The sequence below is a fragment of the Dunckerocampus dactyliophorus genome, chromosome 17 (genome assembly GCF_027744805.1).
Source record: "Dunckerocampus dactyliophorus isolate RoL2022-P2 chromosome 17, RoL_Ddac_1.1, whole genome shotgun sequence".
Classification (NCBI taxonomy): domain Eukaryota; kingdom Metazoa; phylum Chordata; class Actinopteri; order Syngnathiformes; family Syngnathidae; genus Dunckerocampus; species Dunckerocampus dactyliophorus.
The window spans coordinates 21,647,103-21,664,331 of NC_072835.1; the positions used below are offsets into that span (position 1 = coordinate 21,647,103).

At 40.9% G+C, this 17,229-nt stretch overlaps 2 protein-coding genes across 6 annotated transcripts in view; one reads left to right on the forward strand and one right to left on the reverse strand.

Annotated features, from left to right (window-relative positions):
- Positions 1 to 14,211, forward strand: part of musk (muscle, skeletal, receptor tyrosine kinase) — a 37,385-nt gene extending 23,174 nt beyond the window's left edge. Inside the window, exons 11-19 of the mRNA XM_054756231.1 lie at positions 1,334 to 1,597; positions 2,551 to 2,744; positions 3,059 to 3,082; positions 3,709 to 3,797; positions 7,669 to 7,843; positions 7,918 to 8,113; positions 8,176 to 8,367; positions 10,621 to 10,769; positions 12,696 to 14,211. Of these exons, the coding sequence (XP_054612206.1) occupies positions 1,334 to 1,597; positions 2,551 to 2,744; positions 3,059 to 3,082; positions 3,709 to 3,797; positions 7,669 to 7,843; positions 7,918 to 8,113; positions 8,176 to 8,367; positions 10,621 to 10,769; positions 12,696 to 13,396 (1,984 nt within the window). The 3' untranslated portion in view covers positions 13,397 to 14,211. The remainder of the gene's footprint in view (positions 1 to 1,333; positions 1,598 to 2,550; positions 2,745 to 3,058; positions 3,083 to 3,708; positions 3,798 to 7,668; positions 7,844 to 7,917; positions 8,114 to 8,175; positions 8,368 to 10,620; positions 10,770 to 12,695) is intronic.
- The window catches only part of rassf6 (Ras association domain family member 6), a 52,204-nt gene that overhangs the window by 30,561 nt on the left and 4,414 nt on the right, over positions 1 to 17,229 (reverse strand). For all 5 annotated transcript variants that reach the window (XM_054756224.1, XM_054756215.1, XM_054756214.1 and 2 more), the window contains exon 3: positions 16,559 to 16,645. Coding sequence is in view for 1 of the 5 variants with exons in the window: in XM_054756214.1 (XP_054612189.1) it covers positions 16,559 to 16,636 (78 nt within the window). In the remaining 4 variants the exon portion in view is untranslated. The remainder of the gene's footprint in view (positions 1 to 16,558; positions 16,646 to 17,229) is intronic.

Genomic DNA, 17,229 nt, shown 5'->3' on the forward strand with positions numbered 1-17,229 from the left:
CACAAAGAACGAAAAATAATTCCCAGAAGAAATACTGCAAATCCAAAAAGTCCATTCCATACACCCAAAAATATTAGCACAAAACACATTTTAACAGAGAATAATTGTAATTTTACATGCTGAAAACAATGCAAAATACTAATTTTTGGTGGTTACTTTGCAACCGTATTCAATTAAAAAAGCACACACTGCCTTAACACTCAGAAATACGCAGTGCACTTGAACGCCTCATCAGCTCTGAGCACACAGTGCTTAATAGGAGGAAATAAGGAGATACATACGAGTTGTTCATTGTTCTGTGTGCGTACAATCGGTCTATAGTGTCCCAACTGTAGAAGAACCCAAGTGGGTGCTTTGTTCGAGCGCTAGATTTCGCGGAATGATACTAGTTTGTTCGGCCGTACGATAAACGGGACACATTTTTGTCGATAATTTCCGTCAAAAACCGAATCCTACGAAAACCAGGCTTCCACAGTATTTTGATATTGCCCCCTTCAACAAAACTAAAGCATTTGCTTTTACTCATTCCACTGATGTCTAGTTGAGAATGTAAATCCAACATGAATTCATGTCTGCCACTAATACTGGCGTTTTGACAGGGAGTCGGTGCTGCAGTCAAACATATGTGAGTATGCGAGCTGAATGTGAACTGTTAAACCTCAACATGACCACAGTTACCACATGTGGACTGTGAAACTGAAGACAAGCTGTGGAAAATGAGGGAGAAAATAAATGTGAGACCATTATCTGATGCGGCGCTCTCTTCAGTCGTCCCATCCATTACATGACTACATCCATCCACAGCATGTCTTTTGGCTGCTGAGTTTTTGAAATAGAGAAAGTGGCATCATGGCAGGAGGACTCAGAGGATGAGAGAAATCCAGGTTCGATAGTCTGCTTGCCACATCTGGACACTGGATGCAGACGCAGAGAGTCATGAGAAAGAAATTAGAGAGATAACGGTCATGGTGGGATTTGCTAGATTTACGTGTTGCTTCTACTTGTACATTGACGTTTTGATTTAATGATTTAACCATTGCTCCAGCCTCCCGAGGAGGCAACATCTGGAGTTTTTAAGAGTCACTGTATATACAGGATGAGAGGAAACGGAGGAAAACTGCCAAGCAGGCGATTCAGAACGTCATCAGATGTGAAATGAACGCAAATCATCGCCATTCTGACACGGAATATACTATCTTTTCATATCATTTTCACACTATTTTCATTCAAAAACCCAATGCATCTAATTGAAATCTGAATGACAGAATGGACTTTTAGCTTGATGATGCAAACATTTGCTGTATGAATGTGTTTCCCTCCCATTCCTTAGCAGGCTCTACAAGGGCGTTGCAGGCTTCTGCAGTGCATATCGCGGGGATGTGTGCCGCTCAGTTTTACGAGAAGATTCACTGGTGTTCTTCAATACCTCGGTTTCTGACCCCGAAGACATGCAAGAGTACCTCGTTCAGAGCTGGTGGACCGAGTTAGAAGGACTCAGTATGCTGTGTGGCCCGGCAGTGCGTTCACTTTTGTGCCATACCTCCTTCCCTGACTGTAACCCATCTGGGCTGGGGCCTGCACCCAAACCTGTCTGCAGGTAACCTACCTTTAAAAAAATTATTTAAAAAATTCATAAAAATCACAAAATAACACATTAATAAATTGTAGTATAAGTACAGAGTATAATTATAAAAATATACATAAAATTGATAAAAAAAAAGTAACTATAAATGTTTTGTAAATGACAAATAAAATAATAATAAACTAACAAAAAAAACGAAAAATGACAAAATCATATACAATAATCCCTCATTTATCGTGGTTAATTGGTTCCAGACCTGACCGTGATAAGTGAAAGATTCCTTATTTATAAATGGAATATTTTTGCAATTAGAGCGTAGAAAACTTGCTTACAACCTTTGAAATACCACATTTGACATGATTAGAGCCCTGTAGACATTAAATAACACCCCTATAGTCACCTTTACACTCTTATTACCCAATATAGTGGACACAATAAGAGAAAATAAGACGTATAAGGCATAATACAGACTCACACGTTAGCATTGGGAGAGTTCCTTGTTCCTTTTTTACTTCCGATTTCTGTACAGTACTTCCTGCAGTAGCTATTGGCTCATCAATGTGACATTACTGACACCTAGTGACCAGTGTAGAAAACCACATGTCACAACGTATTTGAATGTGTCTTTAGTTCATGTAGCCATTTTTATGCTTGCTTAATTTAGGCTAAATATATGTAACAATTAAATATGCATTTTTTTAAAACTAAAAATAAGCCGTATTCTACCATGAAACAGCGATGATTTATAATTAATATATTTTTGAAAAACCATGATAGAGGTACTGTCTAGTCACTGCAAAACTACCAACTACATAATCTTGTACAAATTCTACTGAGTGGACACTATTAGAGCTCTAGAACTTCCATCCAGGATTTGTTCAATTCTATTTTTGGCCATATAGGGTGAAAACCACTAACAAGAATGACAATAGTGATACATAATCAACTTTTTTGTCCTTTTACTACAGGGAGCATTGCCTCGCAGTGAAGGAGCTGTACTGTCACAAAGAGTGGTTGATGCTGGAAGGCAGCATGTCCGTCCGACCTGGCCTGTTCGGTTCTGTCACAGACTCGCATGCTCCCAGCTTGCTGTTGCCCAAATGTCAAGCTTTACCCAGTCTCCATTCAGACCCTGATGCTTGCACTCATGTCCCTTTTGTCGGTAAGTCCTCACTAAAACGGTTCTGTTGAAGACTCATAAGTACAGTTGACCCCCGCCATTTAAAGGGGTTACCCCTTTAGACCACCCACAAATAGCAAATAGGCGCGACTAAATGAGACAGCCGAGACAGGAATGGAAGACACATACGCAAGACTACTACAAGTACTACTACTACTACTACTACTACTAGAAAACAACAACTTACATCCCAGCATGCGAGGATCCACTGTACTCCCGGTTTATGTCAGTAACTTTATCACCTTTCTTGTTTTCTGCTGTATGATTCAAGATGATTCATCTTTTCTCTATCTCAGATATCAAGACAGATGAAGTGACAAGTAAGTCTGGACATTATGTGATAATTACGACTCCACTGACATGACGAGGGTTGGGTATTGTTTAAATACTGGTTCCAAAATCCGAAGCTAAACATAAGGCGAAAAATACACGGTTAAAAGGGTAAATTCCCCCAATTTTTTTGAGATTTGGTATTTTTTAATTTAAAAATAAAAGGGCTAAAAAAAACTTTAAAAAAAATGTTGAAAGACAAAGCTTTTATTATTAGTCATTAGTATCAACATTTCAGCCTCTTTTCTTTACATTTTGCCTTTTTGCTCTATTTTTCCCATTTTTACTGCGCTTCTATTGTACCACGGCCCAATAAAAAACAAGCAGCGGGTCGCACTTCACATACATGTTCCTTTGTTGCATTTTCACAAACAGAATAAACGTTTCACAAAACCATAGCGGGTGTCAGGCAAATGCCATGTCTCATTTACAACAATCAGTGGACAAACAGTTGCACTGCATATTAGCTTAATACCACCTTAAATCAAATCAGAGGCTGGCGAGTCAGAAGCTAACTTCAGCGTTGTTGCTGAGTTTCAATACCCATCCCGAGACATGACCATTATTCCAAAAAATTAAGCATTAACCTTACGACCTTTGTGTTTGGTATCAACAGCGACATGTTACAATGGTAGAGGGCGCTTTTACCAGGGTAATAACAATGTGACGAGGTCTGGGATACCGTGTCAGCCGTGGAACCAACAGGTAACCCCTCTGCATGTGTGTGTGTGTGTGTGTGTGTGTGTGTTTGTGTGTGTGTATACACCATATGTTCCTATGGAAACATTCTTCTGTTGTCTGGTGATGCAAAGTCAACCAAATTTACTTCAGTCCTTTCTCTTATGAAGCCGAGTCCAACTGATGTCTCCGTCCTTTCTATCACACGTCGGTGGCTTTTTCTCGGAAGGGATCGACATAAAAATGTGTCATACACAAACACACGAAAACACTCCCAGCGGTCTCAAAGCCCATTTATGTTTTTACGGCTTTGCTCGTTAAAAAGGTTGCGTTGGGGTGAGCGTGCACGGCTCTCCCGCACAGTTTCTGTGTATGTGTGTGTTTGCCAGGTCAGCAGAGAAGGAGGGGCTCGCTCTGTCACATCCTGGCTCTGGAAGCAATTAGCTTTCACACGCAAATGCTACACTGGCTATCGCGAACACAGACGCTCATTTACTCAGAAACCCACACGCTTACTGCGCATCCTATGGACACGTGAATACGCCTGCACTGAATACACCCACTGAGATGCGTCATTGCACTCCATCATTTTTCCACTCGACTCCTGAGGAAATGATGTAATAAATCAACAATGAAACTTTCTGATAGTCTATGAATGGAGACCAAGTGGGACCATCGTCGTGATAATATGCTATGTTTACGTTCATGGCAGGCACTAATGCTTTCATTGCCTCACAAAAGCATAAGAACTCTGTGATTTGGATGATGTCTACTTGAAGGCTTCCCCGTGAGGGCCATCTGAGCATGATTGCACCACTTGCATAAATGGGATCACTGACACTTCCCAGTCTGACGTAGTGCAGTTCTACACCGCTCCAAATGTGCTCTATGTACTGTTCTGGAACAGTGTCAGTCAAAACTTAGCATGATTATGTTTGTAATGGCAACCTTGCTTATTCATACACCTCAGTCATTTGCACAGATGAGCCCAGCCCTCAACCACCATCGCCCTCAAAAGGCAGCAGCTGTACCATTACACCACTGTCTTGCCACAGGCTTACTGGGCGCTCTTGGCCTCACACTAGTGATGTGCATTATTTGCACATCTTCAGAGAATGCTCAAAATGTGGGGCCCCCGTGGATTGCGGGGCCCAATGTGCAGCGCGTGTTGTACATAAATAAGTGATACCTTGGCTTATAATGATCTTTTACCTGCTCTGTATAACGTGGTAAAAACATTCAAGTAGAAGCTCTATTGTAAATACAAGTTACTGTGTAATATAAAAGCATATGTGCATTATATTTAATGTTCTACACGTCATATTTATGTGGTTCCTATATGTGAAAAAAATCTTAGGCATGTTCAGTGGGCTTAAGTTTTATAGATTTTTCAACTTTTGCCAACAATACATTCCTTTTTCCCGTCATTTCCCCCTTTTTTTAATGAGCACACATTATGACACCTTACTCGGTAATGTTTTACATCTGTTTGGAATGTTCACATCTTTAAATTTACTATGCGTACTATAGCAGGTCCCCACTTTTTGCGGGGGTTCCACTCCAAACCTACCGGTGAATGCCAAAAAAAACGTATTTACTTGAGATGCCCATAAATATGCCTATTTTTAACACGCCTTTTTAAGCCCTATGTATGCCTCACACACTTATTAAACTCATTTTAAAGTACAAAACGTAGTCACCACTAATGAATGATAATATATGATGATTGATGAACAGATGGCTGTATAGTCATCCCTCGTTTATGGCGGGTAATTGGTTACAGACCCGAACATGATAAATGAATTTCCGTGATATAGGATTCATTATTATTACATTAAATATTTTTGTAGTTAGAGCACAGAAAATCTGTCAGTTTTTACCATTATTAGAGCCCTGTAGATATGAAATAATACCCCTGTAGTCGCCTTTACACTCCTTTCATTCTTTGTTTACACCACATTGTGCAATTCTTAAGCTAAAGCAGTGCTTCTCAAAAAAGTGGGGGGGCATGGTGAATTGTTGGGGAGGGGGCGGATGGGGGGAGGGGGGGCTCAGAGGCGGGGAGTAACCTGCAAACATGTATGAATTTATCGTACTAAACATGCAGTTTGACTAATGAATACGCTTGTGTGCTTCACAGTTCTCCATTTTGCTGCATTTTCCTGGTTTCAATTTCAGACAGGGAGTGAAGTTTTAGCTTGCTGTTGGTTACGGCCGCAACAGTAGCTCGTCTTAAGAATTATTGTGCCTGTTGCGAGATCGTTCAAACATGCAATAAAAGCTCGTTGTTCCGGCGATCAAGTCTGGTGCTTGCGTGTCTCACTGAACATTACAGTCACATTACTGACACCTAGTGACCAGTGTAGAATACTACCTATCATCACAGTGTCTGAATGACTTACATTTGTATCTGAGTCCATTTAGCTATTTTTCTGCTTGAAAATGCCTAATTTAGAACAAAAAAATATGTAAAATGTGCTTAAATATGCATGCTTTTTGACTAACAATAGGCCGTACTCAACCACAAAACAGGATGATTTATTAATTCATGTTTTGGAAAAAACGTGATAGAGTGAAGCTGTGAAATTCCAAGTGTGAAGTGACTGTATTGTTTGTATCGTTGTTACATAGCATGTATAGTTATTTAACGGGATTCTGTCTCTAAATAAACAATTTGATATGAGTTACAGATACTGTACGTGGAATGCATTTCTGTCAAATGAATTTGTTCATTAATGGCAACCATGCAAGTTACTTGAAAAGGTACTGACAGATGATGTCATCAGGTGGACCAGATGAGCAGATTGTGATTTATGTATGAGGGGCTCTGGCATTGCAGGGTAACTTCACTCAGGTTCACTCAGCCATCGCAGCCGATGCAACACTGCTGCACACGATACAGTACATCAAGGCAGCAGATGTTCAATATTTGTGTTGGCTCTCAGGATTACAGAGACATTCTACAACCTCTGCAGTTATTAAAATGTAACCTTCCCCCCCGATAGGCTGTGGATAAATGTTATTTTTGCAAGGTAGTTTTGTCTCTGTAGTGGGAGAATATTTAAAAAGGAAGTCCTCACTAATATTCAACAAAAAAAAGTGTTGGCATATTTTTACAGTAGACATCACAATGCCAGCACAGAAACAACAGTAAAAAGAAAAAAAAAGGCAGTTTCTTGCATGGATAAAGGTAGATTTTACACTGCAATCTATGACAAATGTAGCTTATCTTAAGATACATGCTTCTGACAGCACGATATTAGCATAGTTGTGGACCAGGAGAGCTTTAAAGGAAAACAACTACAGTGGCGTGAAAAAGTGTTTGCCCCCTTCCTGATTTCTTAGTTTTTTGCATGTTTGTCACACTTAAATGTTTCAGATCATCAAACAAATGTAAATATTAGTCAATGACAACACGGCTGAACACAAAATTCAAATGAAACAAAATGAAAATGTTTATTATTAAGGGAGAAAAAATCCAATCCTACATGGCCCTGTGTAAAAACGTGAAAGCCCCCTCTGTTAAAAAATAACTTAACTGAGATTAATTGAGATACATCACTGTGGAAAAGGTTGTAAAGCCATTTCTGAAGCTTTGGGACTCCAGCAAACCACAGTGAGAGCCATTATCCACAAATTGCAAAAGCATGGAACAGTGGTGAACCTTCCCAGAAGAGATGGGCCAACCACAATGACCCCAAGAGCACAGCTACGACTCATCCAAGAGGTCACAAAAGACCCCACAACAACATCCAAAGAACTGCAGTTCTTTTGTTGCTTTACAAAATATCAAAGTGGACCTTGCATCCTTTCATTTTTCACTATGTGGCCCTTGCTGGAAAAAGTTAGGACACCCCTGTCCTAAATGAATTATGCAGACTGCATCCTGTCCCTAAAGGTTCCCCATCAGCACCGCCTGTCTGTGGATGCCATTCCGGAGTTAAGAAACTCAGAGAATCACTGCAGGAACCCAGGAGGAATCAGCGACAAGCCATGGTGTTACACCTCCAATCCCAATATACGCTGGGAGTACTGTGCTGTGCAGCAGTGTGGGCAGGCAGGTACAGGATCAGGTAACTTCTGTCCTCTCTCATGAAAGATGGGTATTACAGACCCAAGGAATTGCTGATGACTCATTTCTGAGCAGGCTTTGCATCCGTGCTTAAGCCAGAACCACCAGGCCCTCGTGAACCACCGCGTCTCCCTCCCATGACGGCATCATCTCCAGCGTACTCCATGTCTGTCATTGTTATTGTCCTGGCTGGGCTCGCCACTGCCGCCATCCTCAGCATCATAGTCCTCGCATGCCGCCGCCGGAGGAAACAGTGGAGACAACACAAGCGGTAAAAGCAAAATGTGATGCTCAGTTTTTCATCATGTTCTGACAACGTCTTTGTACATACAGAGCAATGGAGACCCCGACTATGACTGCTCTTCCTTCAGAGCTCCTACTGGACCGTCTGCACCCCAACCCCATGTACCAGCGGGTTCCCTTGCTTCTGAACTCCAAGCTGCTTGCGCTAGAATATCCCAGGAATAATATCCAATATGTTCGAGATATTGGAGAAGGAGCCTTTGGCCGAGTCTTCCAAGCAAGGTAAGACTTGGACAATAAAACTGAGATAAATGGACGAAAACAAGGACGATAGTGATAAAAGTGCTACATAAACAGTATGCAATAGTGCAAATCCTTGCTATTATTGTCAAGCTGGAAACTGATAAGGCTGGACAACATTTTTCAGGCCCATCAGCGTTCTTCGAGGAGATAAGATATACTAAAAACAAACAAGAAACAAATGCAGAATTAGGACAAGTTAGTCTTAGTTGTCAAATGTTCTGTTGATCTGAATGGTGACAGAATAGTTTAATAATTTTTTAAGAAGAATTTTTGACGCAAAAGGAGGGCAAGAAAGAAGTAGCTAGGAGGAACTCACTGAGAGTTGCTGCGTCATTCACACGTGTCTAGGAGAGGCGTCACATTCAGCCCACACTGAACCACGGCCAGATCATTCCCTCTGACGAAACTAAATCCACAGCCATGATTTATTTCAACTTTAATGTTTGTTCAAGTATAATCCCTCTTTTATCACGGTTAATTGGTTCCAGACCAACTGTGATAAGTGAATTTTCCGCCTAGTAGGAATCCTTATTTATAAATGGAATATTTCTGTAGTTACAGCATAGAAAATCTGTTCATGACCTTCTAAATAAGGATTTTTTTTAATTATTAGAGCCCTCTAGACATGAAATAACACCCCTATAGTCACTTTTACACTACTATTACCAATTTATTAGACAAAATAAGAGTAAATAAGACATAAATAACATTTAATATAGACCAGGGGTGTTCAAAGTCCAGCCCGGTGGCCATTTGGAAAAAATGTATAATATGAAAATATTAAAGAAAAAAATATGATAAAAATAAAACATTAATTACAGTTGTAATTTTTTGAAGGTTTGACAAGGTTTTAATGAGAATAAAATCATAATTACGAGAAGAAAATTTCCAAAACAAAAGTTTAAATAGTTGGAAAATTAAAGAAAAAAACAATAGGATAAAACAAATGGATAAAACAGCTGCAATTTTATGGGAAGAATGTAAAAATATTAAGAGAAAAAAAGTTGTAGTCTAATGAGAAAAAAACATCTAAATTTTATGAGAATAATCTTGTAATATTATGAGGTAAAATAATGTCATTTTAGTAGCATAGAGTTGAAATATTAAAGAAAAAATGTGTGGTTTTTTTTTAGAAGTAGTATGAGAAATAAGCAAAACAAAATAAAGTTGTAATTTTGGGAAAATTTGGTTATAATATTATGGGAATAAAGTTATGAAGATTTTTTTAAAAGAAAGTTGAAATATTTGGAAAATTAAAATGAGGAAAAAAAGAGCAAAACCGAAATTGATACCAACAATACACTTTTTCACAATGTGTTGCTTTACAAAATATCAAAATGGCAAAGTTTCATTTTTCGCTATGTGGCCCACGCTGGAAGAAGTTTGGACTCACACATTAGCACTGGGAAAGTTCCTTGTATTTTTTTTTTTTTACATGCGATTTTTGCACCGTACTTCCTGCGGTGGCTATTGCCTCATCCATGTAACATTAGCGACACCTAGTGACCAGTTTAGAATACTACATAACAGTCTTTGAATGAGTCTTCTGAATGCCTTATCTTGATATTTTTGTTCATTTAGTTCACCACAAAACAGCAATGATTTTTGAAAAACTGTGACAGAGTGAAGTCTCGAGATGCGAAGCGTTGAGTGTCGAGGGATGACTACACATAAACAACCTTCATGGTTCCACAAAAGTTGTTGGTCAATTCTCGGTAGCACCAGTCGGATATCCTTCATCCCATCTGGTAATCCAAAAACTGGAAACAGGAATGGTGCAGGCAATCGACACCCCGGGGAACGTAACGCATTCACTGACCTTGAATCTGTCTCTAACACATCCCCACATTCTTGACTTCACATGCAAACGACGCCCTTTGTCATTTGCTTTGACCGCCATCAATCAAAATCACCTCCTCGACGTAACCTCCCATTTTCTGTTAGGACATGACGTCCTTGCTGTTTTTTCCACCACGCAGGCAGGAAAAAACAAGATTAAGCTCAAGCTCCAACCCAAATGCCTGCATGACACATGGATTTCACTATATATAGTGCACAAATACGCACACAAATCATATATAGTGCTGCAAATAGACCAGAGGAGAGTGTCACTGTGTCACTTTCTGCATTATAAACACATGCTTTTCTTAAAAAAAAAAGGTTTTCATGCAGGTGAATGCTTGTCCAATGCTGAAACATCATTTGGGTGAACATACTGTATGTGTCTTGCAGAGCACCAGGCTTGCTGCCGATAGAGCCTTTCACAATGGTGGCGGTCAAGATGCTCAAGGAGGAGGCATCAGCTGACATGCAGAATGATTTCCAGCGAGAGGCGGCCCTCATGGCTGAATTTGACCACACCAACATTGTTCGACTCCTTGGTAAGAGACAACGTGTGTGGGCTGAAACTGGGTTTCAAAAAACGGCAGCAGTCACGGCTGGAGCTCACATTGTGGATCCGCACGTGGGAGGGGGAAATGTAAACACTGATCTTGAATAACGGAGAGGATGAAAGAAAAGACTGCTTATTAATTGCAGACGTGGATTAATTGTAACAGTAATAAAAAAAAAGACAAATTTGTGACGTCGGCCGACAGTAGCCTGTTTTCTTTCCGCAATAAAGAGATTGTTGATGGACCACCTGCACGTCACCTTCATAGACGTCACAATACGATCTTTATCCTGAATGGTGGTCGCAACAGTCCAGTGTTGAGTCGCACTGAGCGTATTCTTCCGCTCTAACTAGTTCTCGATTGGGTCTCGTGTTCACCGATCAACATTACGTTTTTTTATTAACCACGAAACGCCGTAAACCACCTGCGCTAATCAGATGTTTTTTAGTGCCACTTTCTTGTGATCACTTCAGTCGTCGATGGCGAGCAATGGTGGAGTTGATAGACTGGAAGTGTATCTCCATTAGAGTCCCACATGGGAAACGCCCCATCAATTATTCACTAGGCTTTCGTTCCAAAAAGCAGGAAATGAAAATTGCATTGCAGTTATACGATCAGCACCTACTAATGGTTGCGTATATCTGTTTAAATTTCGCCTCAACAACTTGAATATTAGTGGAATTACATCATTTTGTACATGTTTATACCCTCATAGATTTATAAAACCAACACAACTCGGACTGTTTCCAGCAAATCAATTCTACGTTGGACAGTAGAGCCTATGTTTCCCTGAGGAAGACAAATGTTCTCCTATTAAAGTTAATCCACTCTAATTGGAATAATTCAATGTCATAAAACCTCTCACATTCAAACGCACTTCCTGGAAGACCTTGTGTGTTTATCTTGTCTTTGGTCATGACCTCTAATAAACCGGCCTTGAAAAGAACAACACAGAAAGATAACATTTGTTTTCCCAACAATAAAGTAGGTTTTGTAAACATATTTAAGAGATAAGTGTTTACTTGTCTGCATAGTACTACGATCAAAAGACACACACAGTCGTCCCTTGACTTTTTACTCTATTTTTGCTTTTTTTTTGTTTTAATTTAATTCCTACGACATGCCTGAGCCAATACAAAAATGAGCCGCGTGCCACAAGCGACCCCTGTAATGCACTTTGGACACTCCTGCTTTTTATAGCTCTTCTTCGGGGTTGAGAGCGTGACGTGACGTCAACTCTGTGAGCAACTCTCGTCGACTGGTTAGCTTTTACAGCAGGGTTGTCCAAAGTTACTGCTATTTTGTGACCCGTGGCACTTTTACAAATAAAATCAACCCAAAAAAACTCAAAGACACAATGTAAAGAGAATAAATATATATACAGTAAGCACATGCCTATCCATCCATCTCACTTATGACTGAAAGTACCCGCTGCCACCTCACCACGCCCCACCAGAGGGGCGCGTCCCACTTTTTGAGAAGCATTGCACTAGATATGTACACTGTATTTCAACCAGGGGTGCAGCGGGACTTCCACTTTCAGAAATTCTTTTTAAATGTCCACATTTCCTGTGAGCAAAGACTGGCTCAGGAGAACACAAGTCTGATTTAGCGTTGGGCTTCTGTTACATCACTCAGCTATTAATGTGAAACTGTAGAGCCACTATGCGTTGGAGTTTATTTGTGAGTGTGCACACATCACAGATGGCTTTGTCTGTGTTTATGTCTCGCCTGAATGTTTATATGCCCTTACCCCCCATGAATGAACTCATTCTACAATATGGCGTAGATGAAAAAAATGACGAATGACGTCACTAATGTGTTTACGTCTTGTTTGTCCCCTCAAACCTCCGTGGTGAGAAACTGTGAGGCCCAAAAGCTGACTAAAAGCGGTTATGTGCTTTCATCCTCCAGGTGTATGCGCAGTGGGCAAGCCCATGTGCTTGATGTTTGAGTACATGGCCCACGGCGACCTGAATGAGTTCCTGCGTCGTCGCTCTCCGACACGATCCGTGCGAACCCTCAGCCGCGCGAGCCTGTCTGGTCGCAGCTTTTCCTCGGAGATGGAAGCGGGAGCCCTCTCTTGCACTGAGCAGCTGTCAGTGTCCAAGCAGATTGCAGCCGGCATGGCATACTTGTCCGAGCGCAAATTTGTTCACCGAGACCTTGCGACGAGAAACTGCCTGGTCGGGGAGGAAATGGTGGTGAAGATTGCAGACTTCGGCCTCTCCAGAAACATATACTCAGCCGACTATTACAAAGCCAATGAGAACGATGCCATACCCATTCGCTGGATGCCCCCGGAGTCGATTTTCTACAACCGCTACACCACAGAATCGGATGTTTGGGCGTATGGCGTGGTGCTATGGGAGATCTTCTCCCACGGCATGCAGCCGTACTACGGTATGGGTCACGAGGAAGTCATTTACTATGTGAGGGACGGTCATATCCTTTCCTGCCCGGAAAACTGCCCTCTGGAGCTGTATAATCTCATGAGGCTTTGTTGGAGCACACACCCATCAGATCGGCCGAGCTTCAGCAGTATTCATCGGATTCTGGAGCGGATGCATCAAAACACGATGAACACGAATGCTGAGATTGAGGCAGACTGTTAATACGGGAACTTAATATGGATTTGCTAGCAAGATACTGAGCCTCAGCATACGTAGAATACGTACATGTATGGAAGAATATACATACTTAAGTTACAGACACCCACCACCTTTCATATTTTACCACTGTCTACGTGGATGCATTATGAGGGGGATAAAACCTGCACAAAAATAGGTGCCTTGAGGAGAAACAGCAAGTGCAAGTGCTCTGACATCTCACATTCACGCCGATGGACAATTTAGAGTCTCCAGTTAAGCCAACATGCATGTTTTTGGGATGTGGAAAAAAATCACGCATGCATAGGAAGAACATGCAAACTCCACGTATGAGATGTTCCAACGTCGATCCAAGCCGACTGTGAGAACTAGTTTTAGACACTTCTAGCCAGCACAGATTCACTTTAACGCACGCTCCTGTTGTTGTTTTCATGTGACTATAATTCCATTTTGTGGCATTTTTCTTCTTCTTTTTGTCCTACTGCTGGGGTTCAACCTCGTGAACAAGACTTTAAATGACGTATAGGACCTCACCGCTCAGACTGCAGTAGCTCGAATACATGTGGGATTTATCCACATACCAACGAGGCCTGAGTCGCGTTGGAAAAAAATTGGAATTGTACTGTTCACATTGACGTAAAAAAGTCAGATTCAGGTCACTTGTGAGCAATCGGAATTGGCCTGCAGCGTCAGCGTAGCCTCGGGCAAGGGAAACTGGGACTTTTGTGTGACATTTTTTATTTTGTTTTGTTTCTGTGTTTCACACATGCAAGGCTACTACTACTACTAATAATAATAATATCGAGGGAAAGGCTTCTTGAGACGTCATCTGTACTTCTGTGAAGAAGATGTTGGACGTTTCGCTCCTCATCCGAAGAGCTTCGTCAGCGAACTAATAAGTGCTGGTAGCCTAGGCCTTAAATACAGTAAGAGTGGGCGGAATTGGTGTGCCAACACCCTCCTCCTATTGGTTCCTTACACTAAGCCTGGGCGGAGTAGTGGTATAATCCTCTCCTGCCATTAGCACCTCCGATCAAAGGGAAGTGCCGCTCTCTGAGTTGGGTATGAACGACTCTGATACTGGCTCGTTAGCATCTATTGTTCTGGCTCGGCCCTGCCTTCACCTCATTTGCATGACTAAGAGCTGTGGGTTTTGGTCTCAGTAACCACAACTCCGCCCAGGCTTAGTGTAAGGAACCAATAGGAGGAGGGTGTTGGCACACCAATTCCGCCCACTCTTACTGTATTTAAGGCCTAGGCTACCAGCACTTATTAGTTTGCTGACTAAGCTCTTCGGATGAGGAGCGAAACGTCCGACACCTTCTTCACAGAAGTACAGATGACGTCTCAAGAAGCCTTTCCCTGGATGGACAACTCCTGTACGACTGAGAGCCTACACAGACAAATCATAATAATAATAATAATAATAATAATAATAATAATAATAATAATAACAACAACAACAACATGCCTCTTTCTCTTCATTCTTTAGAATTGTATTCAGCATTGTTCAAAACCGTTGTGTGGTAATGATTTTGCTATTTCTTTCATCATTTTTGCCCTTTGTATTGTTTCCATATTTTGAAAAAGTGTTAGATTTGTCAAGATTGTGTTTTGTTTTTTTTTTACATATTGTTCATTGCGGAGCCCATCATTTGAAGCTGAATATGCATGAAAGTAAAGCAAGTTCATTAAATGGTTTAGTTTGTTTGTTTTCATGTGTGCTTTGGACGAAATCGTCATCACCGCGCCTTCATTTCACCAGCCCTGCCTGCCATGCTTTACACTTGGCTGCAGCTAATAGACAGCAAACGGAAAGCCCCACCCGAGCGTCTGGTGTGGCTTCGGTGGTCAGCGTGCGGCTAGCAGTAGAAAGATCCAAATCCACAGACATGACCACAGCAAAGGACACGTGTGCAAAAACCCTCTTCAGTCAAAAAGCTGTGTCGGCATCATTTTGGAACCGAGGTGTGCTGAGTCAAGTCCATGTACATTACTGCAGTCCTTTTTAACACGTAAAATAGACAGTAGGCGTTACAAAATGACTCACTGACGGGAGTGCCGCCAGGACATTTGGGCCCCATGAAAAAAAACTACATTGGGACCCCCGCTGGGCAGCTGTGGTTACCACACCTCCAGTACCTAAATCACCCATTAAACGCTATTTTGATGCTATTTGACTTGGACCTGAATTTAGGTAAAATGATGTTTTGGAGTAACACTAATAAAAAAATATTTTTAGTGCATTCATTACATTACACTTCACATTTTTATTTTAAATTAATTTTAATTCACGTCTTTTCATTACGATTATTTTTAATTTCTAAAATACAAATAAAGAATCAATTTTTACATTTTTTACAAAATGTCTAGGGTTTGGATGTCTGGCTTAAAGAGTTGCAGCTGTACCTTTACACTATCAGGAACTGACAGGTGACTTCTGGGGTGAATTTTAGTCTCTTATTCTGCTACGTGATGCCAATCATTGTGGCAGCGATACGCATCCTTTGCGCACTTGCAGCGAATGCACCCCCTTGTGCAAAACAGGGTCCTGAATATTAGCTGGTACGGTGTGCAAAGAGTGTTTGTTTTGTGCAAACTACTGCAAGTTTAACAAATTTGATGAACAGGATTTACAAATGGTGTCTGAAAAACACTGAGTGCAAGCGCACGATCCAACACGTATCATGTTGCAGGCTTGCGTTCCCACCACAAGATGGGTCACATGCAATCAACAAGAATGCTCTAGTATGTGAATCAAGAACATATTTCTGTGACTTTTCATGGCACACGTGTCCCACTTGGTTGTGTGTGGGTTTGAGTGAGGGGGCTGGGAATTAGGATGTTAAGAGTAAACTGTTTACAGCCTTGGCAGTGTGGAGTTTGGCCTTGGGCCGCTCTTGTCTCGTCTCCCTCCCTGATTTAAACAGTTTCTTTAAAATCGCTTCCCTCGCCACACATTTTTCCTCCCCCTCACATCTTTGTCTGCACATTTACTTCTGTATCACCGATTCTCATGATGGGTTCGCCATCCTTTCAGCGGTTTTCTTTTCCTGTTTTCGACCATTTAGTTTATGCCGTTGGTTCCCCGTCCCAAAGGTAAAAAAAAACACTGCAGTGGAACAATTCAATATGTGGAACGTAGGGTAAGAATAAGCAATGACTTACCTTGAACGGCATGGAAACGGCACTCCAGCTGAGGGTGCAACAAAAGAGAAAGAAGATGGTCTCCCCTTGTCTGCGCATCCTTTTACGCTGTGTGCAAATACAAAGCAAAACATTGTATTATCATTATCAAGATACATCATTAGAGCCAGAAAGGGATATCGGTGTCATATTATGCTAAAAAAAACCTTGGTTATGTTCATCTAACATGCACAATCATATTTTAGAATAAATAGATATTAAATACCTACATAGATGGTATTCCAAAATGTCACATAAGTTGTTAATATGGCTCAAATTTCATGGCAAGCAGAACACAGTGGAGCCCTGCACAGTCACATGTGCGCAAATTTGTAGCTTTTTCGTTCAAAATGTACTTAAATTAAAAAAAAAAAAAAATCACACAAATTACTAAAGTGTTATAAAAAGCGTTTTAGGGTTTTTCAAAAATTAAGTAATTAATAAATGAACACTGTTTTGTGCTTGAATACGGCCTATTATTCGTCATAACATGTGCATATATAAGCAAATTGTACATATTCTTGGCCCATATTAAGCTTTTTCAATCATAAAAATGGCTAAATATATTAAAACACAAATATAAGGCAATGAGAAATGTTATATGTACTGTAGTGTAATATCGTGACGTTGTTTGATGTCGGCTAGCTACTGTA